Here is a 10,245-nt window from a genome sequence, read left to right as displayed (position 1 = left end):
TTCAACCCGATAAGAAAAAAGTTAGTTTGATAATTTTAAACTACTAAAACTCATAATAATTAATGTAAAAGTATGAAAATAATATACAAACGCTCATGATTACATCCTCTACGCTTAGACAATGGTTACAACGTCATTTAGATTTGCAAAACCCTCTAAACCCTCATGAATAGTGTTTAATGTTTGAAAGAAAAATGTAATAAAGAAAATATACAATCACTTGTAATATCAAACTTTACAATTTTCATTGGTCAACACCATAATCCATAAACCTTAGATTTATATTTAACAATCGATTATCATTTTCGCTCTATTCTTCTCACTGGATTTCGTTTTGCAGATTTTCTTTTTCGAAAACATGATCTTTTAGCGGATGCAGAAAAATGAACAGTTCAGATCATGGATATCAAGTTTCGATATTTATAGTTAACTAAAATATGAGTCGATATTTTATAGCTTCTAGAGACTTTATAAACTCCAAGAATATTTTCACTAATCGTAAAAATTTGAATGTGATATCAACTATCCGAACTGTTCATTTTTTTGCATCCGCTAATAGATCATGTTTTCAAAAAAGTAAAAATCTGAAAAAATAAAAATCGTTCAGAAGAATGAAGCTTATATGTAAACGACACTCAACGATTAATTTTAAATCTATGGTTTATGGGATTGTGGTAGCGAATTTAGGAGTCGGCCTCTTCAGAAAAGTTGTAGAGCTTACGACCGTTTGTGTGTGTGTATATATATATATATATATATATATATATATATATATATTTGTCACACTTCTACATTATTTAAAAAAAAAACCTTAGTACAACAATGGCCATAGGATTTATGTGAGATTAAATCCTTACCGTTGCATTCTTTGACCTCACTTACGTTTTTAGTATTACGTTTTTCATTTGATTATTTATTAATTTAAAATATACTTTATTTAACGTGTCGGTTTATATTACCCGTTAAAAGTAACGAGTCAAGTTCTGGTTGGGTCATATTGCAGGTTCATTTAACGAGTGTTACACGGCACAACCCGTTGCAATATCGGGCATGTCATGAAAACAACACGAACATGTACGGAAAACACGAAACGAATGTCAGGTTAGTAACTTAGTGAGGGTGCTAATAAAAAAATGAAAAATTGTAAAGTAGTCGTTCTGATGTAGACGAAGCCAACTTCAATTTGTATACATAATGGAGTAAAAACAAAATCAATTTTTTCCCATTTAATCAAATACTAACTATTAACTTTACATGGAAACTCAATGGAGAGATTCAGAGAATATCTCCTAGTAAGTAAAAATTCAAATTCATGAAAATTAATTTGATTCCTTTTTCCATTTTGGTGTCCTCGTTGATCCATGTGACTGGACGTCTCTCTCATATATTATACACGTTGTTTCTCACATCGTTTGGTAGGAGACAAAGCAAATAACGTACCTGGGTGCCAAGCAATTGCAAAAACCAGGGCTTTGCAGTTATATTGTAGTGATTATCTTGTGGTTTGTACTGACAAGATAAACAACCAACGAGTCAATGGCTACAAGAGGCTTAGTGCTCTATCTTCTCTCAAGTTTCTCTGTGGCTGTCTTCTCTGTGTTCTTCATCTCTCACCAATATGATTCCTACTCTCCCCAAATCGGCCTTTCCAATTCTCTCAGTTCCAATCTCTCCCACTTCTCCACCACCGATAAAACGTGGCCTGTAACTCTCTCTCTCTCTCTCTCAGTTTTCTGTGTTTCTGTATGTGTGGCGCGCACACATCCAGACGCCTTTGTATGTGTGGAAAACATGAAGTGTTGCTTAATGGATAAAGAGTTCGTTTTGTTCTTTGAATGCAGGAATTGAAGTTCAGTTGGAGGCTTGTGCTGGCAACAGTGATTGGATTTCTGGGTTCGGCATGTGGGACGGTGGGAGGAGTAGGAGGGGGTGGAATATTTGTTCCTATGCTTACTTTGATTGTTGGATTTGATACCAAGTCTGCTGCTGCCCTCTCTAAATGTAATTTCACTTCTGTCTCTACCAATTCCTTTTTCCTATTTTTGCTCTGCATATTTTGAGTTTCAAAAACTACCCTTTGCCTTTGCTTTCCATTGAGTTCATGATGTCAAAGTTTTTATTTAAAACATGTAAAATGAATTCCAACCCATTTATAGTCAACATAGAATACCAATTAAATCCGAAAGGATTTTCGCCCTCTGGTGGTGTATATCCTTTATAGATGTTTTAGCCTTTGGATTAAAATAAACGAAAAAGTGTGTCATGACTTAAAATAATGCGAAAGTGTGAAAGCCATTACTCAGTTAGTTTTTGGTATGATTTTAATTTAAAACAACATTGATATCCAAAAGAGTGGGTACTTGATTGGTGCCTTTCTGTCTCCCATTTGTGTCTCTCCCAAATTCTGAAATTTTTCCCTTAACTTTATCTTCTACTTGTGTGTGGTGTAATATATTACTTAATTGTGAATAATGTATATTTAATTTAATTAAACAATTTGGATTGGATTGGATTGGATGATGCAGGTATGATAATGGGGGCATCAGCATCATCAGTGTGGTACAATCTGAGAGTGCCTCATCCAACAAAAGAAGTGCCAATCATAGACTATGATTTGGCCCTTCTCTTTCAGCCCATGCTCATGCTTGGCATCACCTTGGGTGTTGCTCTCAGTGTCGTCTTCCCCTACTGGCTCATCACTGTCCTCATCATCATTCTCTTCCTCGGTCCGTAAAAAGTTATTCACTACTTCTTACCCAACCCAATTTCATATCTTATTTTAATTTATTAAATTTCTTATCTTTTGTTCTTTCTAATTGTATCAGGTACTTCATCAAGGTCTTGTTTTAAGGGGGCTGAGATGTGGAAGGAAGAGACTATTTTAAAGGTCAGAATTCTTTTACAATTTAGACCGCTAGTAGTTTAACGATGTTTACTCTTCATTCATTCATAGCCATCTGCGCTCCAAATTGAATGTTTAACATGTACCCTCCATAGGCTAAAAGATGGGTGCTAAATCTAAACTATTTGAAGATCATTATTGAAAGAGACTGATTTCATTGTGCATTCATTTCTGAATTTTTTTTGCAGAAAGAATATGCAAGGCAGCAAGAAGCTACAGTGAGCTCTCGGGGCGAACGTGAGTCACAATTAGATCTGTGTTACTATGTGTGCGGGCGCGTGCGTATTTATTTATTTTTTTTCTGTTCCTGATATGGAAATCTACTGTGTTTTTTTGTGTAAGGTACAGTTCTAATTGATGCACAGTACGAGTCATTACTTCCAAGAGAAGAGAAGTCAATGATGGTGAGCAAAATACTGATAGCCCATAATTCTAAGTCTTCCATCTTCTAATCTCAAGTACTGAAAAAAGCCAACTTTTTTTTTTCTGTCTTCTTCAGCAAATACTGATGTTCAACCTTAGATGGGAAAGAGTGTTGGTGCTGGTAGCTTTATGGGTTCTTTTCCTACTTCTTCAAATCCTCAAGGCAAGTAATTCCCCTTTCTCTAATCTGAGGACTTAGACGCGGCATGGGCACAGGCCACCGTGGTGTACCTATGGTCCTATGCCAATCATACAATCCCATGTGCAGAGAACCTTATACATGATAGCATACGATTAACATGGGCCACTTTGGTGGCTGTGTACTCGTGAAATGTAAAGCTCTCACGTGATTGAATGATTTCTAAATGCTAATAAGTTAATACTTTTGAATTGAGTGCAGAATGATGTAACTGCTTGCAGTACATGGTATTGGGTCCTCTTCTGCTTACAGGTAGGAGAACATGTCCTACTAGATAATTGCCACAACTTGTTTCTCAACTCTATTCTGATAGGGACACCCTTTTAACCCCTTAATTTTTACAGTTATATTACCTCTTTTGTTCTGTTCTTTTTACCCCTTCTATTATTTTTATTTCTTTTCAGTTTCCCATAGCACTTGGAGTGTTTGGATATGAATCGGTGAAGCTGTGTAAAGAGTACAAGAAGAGAATGAGCGCAGGGAACACAGAGTCAATATGCGAGGCTTCGATCGCATGGACTCCAATTCACATTGCATTCTGTGCTCTATGTGGAATCTTGGGAGGCACTGTTGGGGGCTTACTTGGATCAGGTGGAGGTTTCGTTCTTGGCCCTCTCCTGCTTGAGATAGGTGTCATCCCACAGGTATCAACAATTATGTTTACCTAGTCAATCCCAATTGAGTGTAACTACACAGTACAAGTAAATTTCTATGATTGTTACTGTTTGCATGAACAGGTTGCTAGTGCAACCGCCACATTCGTGATGACATTCTCGGCATCATTATCGGTCGTGGAGTTCTACTTGCTCAAGAGGTTTCCAATTCCATATGGTATAGCTTTATTTCTGGTCTCATTTATTACTTGGTTAGCAAGCAATGGTAATTTCTTTTATTCCTGATGTAAATTCCTTTTGCAGCTATATACCTCACAAGTGTTTCGATCTTGGCTGGCTTCTGGGGACAGTTCCTTGTACGAAGAGTTGTCTCGATTCTAAAGAGAGCATCAATCATCGTATTCATCCTCTCTAGTGTCATCTTTGCTAGCGCTATCACAATGGGTAAAAACATTTTTTTTTTTCCTTTTCAACCCTAAAATCTCGTGTTCCTGTTACTTTATAACCATCGGTGTCCTAATTCCTTGTTTGTGTGTGTTTTTTTTTCAGGTGTAATCGGCATCAAGATGAGCCTCCAAATGATATCAAATCACGAGTTTATGGGATTCTTGGACTTCTGCAACAGTCAGTGATCGTTGGCTAAGATGCAGAATGTTTGTATCCTAAGATATTCATCATAGGATTGTTGGCCAACACCCAGTTGACCAACCCGGATCGACATTGTTATGAAGAAATAATAAGAGTGTGGTTTTTCCTCTGGTCTAGGTTTGGTTGCTTGTTAGCTACTGGCTAACACATGAACCAAGCAAGTAGTGTTCGATTTGTCTCTACTTTATATAGATTAAGTTTGCTTGTTAGCTCCTGGCTAACAACACATGAAAAATAAGTGTTCTATTTGTAGGGGTTAGGTTAAGTTGCATGTTAGCTACTGGCTAACAGCATCATCTCAATAAACCTCTTGTATTCCTTTTCTCTAGTTTTACAAATCAGTCTTAAATCTTGATAGGAGGTTTCGTCCTGATAGCTCATGAATGAATGTCAACCGTTAATTGTTGGATCAACGCTCTAATCGTATGTCTTTGTTATCCGTTGCAACACTTTTTAAGCAAATAGTGGCCTTGGAGCTCATTGACATAGAGCCAAATATGACTGCTTGGTTCTTAACTCACTTGAAGCCATGGTGGGAATTCCAATTATGAGAACTTGGACCACAAAAGTGCCAAGAAAAAAAAAACAACTTGGACCACAAAAGTGCTTCTCCCTTTGTCAGTGGAATTGGACATTTCTCCCTCTATTATTTGTGGAAGAGATGTTGGGAGAATAATCATAATAGACAAGTGGCTCAAATCTGTTGTTTGATTGTGGATGATTTTGAGCTTTTGTTTGAATGTTTTGCACGGCAAGATACTTATGTCTCAATGTACCTAAAACGCAAGATGGTAGATCACGTATGTATTGAAATGTTTGTGATTAGTGTGGTGAGGAAGGAAAAAGTAGATTTTTTTTTGGATCAAGAGTAGAATGTTTGTATTCAAGACAAAAGCACTTCCTGGCCACATGGGAGACCAAACGTTTTGTTATCACGTCTCTTTTGAATCAATTAACTTACAACTTCTCAAATCTAATTTGTATTCTTAAAACGAATCATCAAGAACTATTTTACCCCAGACTCGCATCTGAACAAAATTAGACAAAATTAGGATAAAAAGTTTGATTTGCATTCAAATTAGCAATATGACAACATTGACATTTGACGCATACCACATTATTAATTTGTCTAATTTAGCCTAGCATTAATATCATAATTATTTAAGAATGATACTTGCATCTTCGTTTTTACAAATATCATATCTTCATTGTATAAATCTCATAATTGAAACCATTTAATTTCTTAACCTTTATTTCAATATCACCCCTAAAAAAATCATTTGAATCGGAGATGGTCATCCAAATGAATAGACGCAAATGTTATATAGTCAATTTGTTCCATACATATAGATGCATAAACGAACCCCCGAGTCAAATGGTTTTTTGTAGAGTAATCTTCAAACGAAGATTAAGATATTCAACTGTTCCGTCGTGCATTCCCCTACGATACCAAAAAATTATCTTTTGTGTTACTATAATTCCTAAGACTAAATCTCAAATTAAATTTCGAGTTTTACCAATAACATAAAGGAGGCTTGAAAAATAAAATATTATGGGAATTTTTATATTTCAAATTTGGTATTCAGTAGTACATGAATTGGATCACATTGAAATGAATATTTTCACAGACAAGTGTAGAGTGTTTGGCAACTGCGGCTGAAAGGATGTTCCCCTTATAATTGGAGCACCAAATTTCCCTATGCTCAGGTTCTATCATCCTCCTCCCAACCACAAAAAATAAGTTTGTAACTCGAGCCGGAAGCAGTCACACCTTGCCAGAAATTCCGCAGCCGAACAAAAAATCCAATGAAGAGGCATATTCCGTAGACAAAACTTATGCTACAACTCTACCTGGATGGATTACCTTCGGCTGCCAGGGAGGGTTTACTACTGGATGGGACATCTTTGACCCGTTTAGAATCGGAATTAATGGCGATATTTCCCACCCCTACCTCCATTGCCTCCCTCTCGTCTTTTTCCCTCTGGTTTTCTTCAGCCGTGTCACTGTCCACTCCTTGTTTTTTATCAGCAGCTATAGATGGTTCCAGTAGCCGAGGACCTGCATTGATCCATGGATGAACAAGGCACTGTGCAGCAGTAGGCCGTTTCTCAGGGACAAAGTCGAGGATGGGAACGAGGAAGTCAGTTAATTCACTTGCATCTTTCTCACTAAATTCGTACTTTTCTACCAGAACCTTATTCAGGGGCCAAAAACGCAAGCGACGAATGTGCCTCAAATCACCGTATCTATTAAAGTAATCTCTAGAATATCGACCACCTAAGGCAATCTGCACTTTACAAATTTAAGTTAGATGAAGTTCAGTTTAACTTCAATAGTGGGGTTTACAAATTTCTCACCTTTCGTGGCATCATTCCAAGAAGCTCCATCATCAATGCTAAGTGATCCTGAAAATATCGAGATAAGGTTACTGGGTTAACAAAATATAGACAAAGTAAAAAGCATCTGCCGAAGTTCAAATGCTTGATATCATTGAAGAAGTCAATATAATGAAGGACTCGCCGAAAAGTCGATAAGAAACTACAAAAGAGTACTCTATTTAACCCAAAAACACTAAAATATTCCCTCAATGCTCAAGCACTAACTGTCAACCAAGGCATGTAGAGAGAAATAATAAAATAAGTAAATAACAGCATAAGACTATTGTAATCAATTGACAGCAGTCAGCAGATACCGATGAGTTACTATGGTCAGCCATCTTTTATTACAGTTCATACTCTAATATATTCATACGTAGAGATTCTCAACAACTGCTAACAATGCACTCCCCATGGCTATTTCTACCGATGCCAATATGAAGTTATTAATGTAGCAATCAAACTATAGGTACACTGTGAACAGAAAACATATATAGAGATGACGAAAATGTCTGAATACAAAGAGTAGGTTGAAGGAAGAAGGTATAGGGAAGGAGTATTAAAATGTTATTTGATGGCACAACTCCCTGTTCATTAAAATTATATCATGGTGAGCAGAGCACTCAATCATATATGCTTTTCGGAGGAATTCTTTTCCTATTTGTGTTCTTAAAAAACAGTTTCCGAAAGATTATTTCAATGTCACAAAACATGTCCATTCGTGTATCTTATTCTTGCCAACTGTACCATTAATCTCTTCTTACCAGCGGTTTACAGTACATTAGATGTATTTATTCAAACATATGAGAGCAGGTGGACAGCGGAAGAATAGAAAAATTGATTTGTCATTTCTAAATATGAAGTGTATGTTTTGATGGAATCATCATATGAACTCTTCCATGTGTGAGTGTGATAGCGAGAGTGCTTGCAAACAGAGCAAAAGTCAATTGGTGAATCTAATATCTAATAGATAAAGCATGAACTGAAAATTGTAGTTTATGGATACATCCATACCTCATCTCTGTCAAAGTTGTCACCACTGTGGGGATCAAAGAGTACATCACCAGTTGCAAGCTCAAAACAAATGCATGCAAAAGACCAAAGATCTGCCGAGGTTGAATATTTTGAGCCGAGGATCACCTCTGGACACCTATACTGTCTTGTTTGGATATCGTTTGTGAACTGTTTGTACGTCCAACATGCATTCCCAAAATCAACCAATTTGCACCTCAGGTCAATTGATGCCAACAACTTCTGCCTTGTAGTGCGATTGCCTCTCTTACTACCATGACTTCCTGGACGAGAGCCATTTGGCCCACCAGCATCTGATGATCTATTCGCATTGCCAGAACTAGTAGACTGGTCTTCAACAGAACGCACATTCAATCTTGTGTTAGGAGATGCCTCTACCTCAGTGGATGTTTCTACATCAGCATCATCTTCATCTCTATCCACGCACTCTTGAGCTGCACGCTTCGCCTTTCTTCTAATCTTTTTCTTCTGGTTCCGACTCATATCCCCATTTAACGCTTTTGCATACCCTGACTCCGATGCATCCTTGTCTTTACCACCTGGAAGAATAAGAGGTGCTCTTGACTTTGTCGGATCCTTGAGCGGGTCTATCATTGACATCAACAAGATATTCTCTGGCTTCAAATCAGTGTGTATAATCGACAGCTGTCTGTGCAAATAATCCAATCCAACCAAAACATGATAACAAATCTCCTTAACCTTATGTAGTGGCACTCCCCGGTAATCACTATACTTAATAAGCGTCAACAGATTATCACCCAAGTACTCAAAAACCATACAAACATGTTGCCCATTCGGACCCGAATGCTTAAAATGGTCTAGAAGCTTCACCACGCATTTTTTATCACCTGGGTCTCCCTCTGCAATCTGTTTCAAGATGGTTATCTCATCCATGGCCGCCTCAGTGTAGTGGTCAGCACTCTTTTGCACTTTCAGAGCAACAAATCTCTGGCATTTTTGTGCAATTCAACACCCACCCAACAAAAACAAAACACATTTGTCATTAATCCTCCACTAATTTACTTAAAACTAAGCATGTCAAAGATCAAAAAAACCAAGAACAAGATTAAAATTTCAAATACTTTCCCCCACATTCTCAAACGCCTAATACCTACAACCTCAGATCAAAAAGCAATAAAACGCAGTGTCGTAAAAAGAGAAGAGAGAGGGAGAGAGGAGTACGGAGTGTTGGGTGTCCCAGGCGAGCCAGACGGTGGAGAAATGGCCCCAGCCGAGCTTGGTCTGAACGGCATACCGTCCGCTCTTGAAAGTGTCGCCGATTCGGACGGCGTGGTAGCCACCGCGCCGGTAATCCTCGGTGCCTTCATCCTCCGACGTGTAGTCGCTGCTCTGACTCCGATCGTCGTCCTGTTTATCCCCCATCTTCTTCCTCTTCCTCCTCACCCGATCCACTCCAAAACCCGATCTTTCTAGGGTTTTTGGGTTCCCAATTGGAAATTGTGATTTGGCTATTGGTGAAATTCGAAATATATTTATTTACATGTATGTATGTGTGTGTGTGTATAAATATAAAAGGGTTTGCCTGGATTACTGGGTCAAGAGAGTGTGAGAGTCTTCACAGTTTTGTCTTCAAGCGGCGGAGGGTTTACAGCTTTTCAAGCAAAAAAATATGAGAAAATAAAAGAAAAAGAAGTGAAAATTGGGTTTTTGATGGTATTTCTTGAGGTTCAGTGAGATGTCATCTTCGTCGTCGTCATTTTTCAGCGATGATCATCATCCATCTCACCTCTGCTCAGCCACCTTTTTATTTTTCGTTTTCTTACAAGGAAAATTGGGTTTACTACTTTTTTTTACCCAAAATAAACCCAACTTAAATACTCTTTTATGGACCTCATCAAGGAATTCTCGACAACTTTGAGCTCGTTTGGAATTATTTTTCAAAAGCTGAATATGAATATAGAAGTTTAAATAATGCAGCAAACGCAAGAATAAATAATTATCGATGTCATCGAAATCACTAAAACAATGAAAACTATAAAGTCTTACCTCATGTGAAGTTACTGAAACATCGATTTCGTGTTCCATTCGTC

At 37.5% G+C, this 10,245-nt stretch overlaps 2 protein-coding genes across 2 annotated transcripts; one reads left to right on the top strand and one right to left on the bottom strand.

Moving 5' to 3' along the window:
* The first annotated feature begins 1,364 nt into the window (after positions 1–1,364).
* On the top strand, positions 1,365–5,199 carry LOC126592480 (sulfite exporter TauE/SafE family protein 4-like). Its single transcript, XM_050258164.1, has 12 exons — positions 1,365–1,704; positions 1,842–2,001; positions 2,526–2,726; positions 2,826–2,887; positions 3,091–3,139; positions 3,251–3,306; positions 3,402–3,488; positions 3,726–3,776; positions 3,929–4,168; positions 4,262–4,355; positions 4,442–4,582; positions 4,688–5,199. The coding sequence occupies exons 1-12, from the start codon at positions 1,537–1,539 to the stop codon at positions 4,768–4,770; spliced, it is 1,392 nt and encodes a 463-aa protein (XP_050114121.1). The 5' UTR covers positions 1,365–1,536; the 3' UTR covers positions 4,771–5,199.
* A 1,130-nt stretch (positions 5,200–6,329) lies between these two features.
* Positions 6,330–9,987, bottom strand: LOC126592478 (uncharacterized). Its single transcript, XM_050258162.1, has 4 exons — positions 9,377–9,987; positions 8,177–9,142; positions 7,145–7,192; positions 6,330–7,074 (listed from the first exon to the last, which is right to left on the bottom strand). The coding sequence occupies exons 1-4, from the start codon at positions 9,575–9,577 to the stop codon at positions 6,634–6,636; spliced, it is 1,656 nt and encodes a 551-aa protein (XP_050114119.1). The 5' UTR covers positions 9,578–9,987; the 3' UTR covers positions 6,330–6,633.
* Positions 9,988–10,245: the final 258 nt, after the last annotated feature.

This window comes from Malus sylvestris, chromosome 12, assembly GCF_916048215.2.
Source record: "Malus sylvestris chromosome 12, drMalSylv7.2, whole genome shotgun sequence".
In the NCBI taxonomy this organism is placed as follows: Eukaryota; Viridiplantae; Streptophyta; class Magnoliopsida; order Rosales; family Rosaceae; genus Malus; species Malus sylvestris.
Note: the sequence above shows the minus strand (reverse complement) of the source record. Positions and strands in the feature narration are given on the sequence as shown.

Coding starts and splice junctions, on each gene's coding strand:
- LOC126592480 (XM_050258164.1), top strand. CDS start 1,537: ATGGCTACAAGAGGCTTAGTGCTCTATCTTCTCTCAAGTTTCTCTGTG. Junction 2,727..2,825: donor CATCATCATTCTCTTCCTCG/GTCCGTAAAAAG, acceptor TAATTGTATCAG/GTACTTCATCAAGGTCTTGT. Junction 4,583..4,687: donor TGCTAGCGCTATCACAATGG/GTAAAAACATTT, acceptor TTTTTTTTTCAG/GTGTAATCGGCATCAAGATG.
- LOC126592478 (XM_050258162.1), bottom strand. CDS start 9,577: ATGGGGGATAAACAGGACGACGATCGGAGTCAGAGCAGCGACTACACG. Junction 7,193..8,176: donor ACAACTTTGACAGAGATGAG/GTATGGATGTAT, acceptor CGATATTTTCAG/GATCACTTAGCATTGATGAT. Junction 7,075..7,144: donor TTGGAATGATGCCACGAAAG/GTGAGAAATTTG, acceptor TGTAAAGTGCAG/ATTGCCTTAGGTGGTCGATA.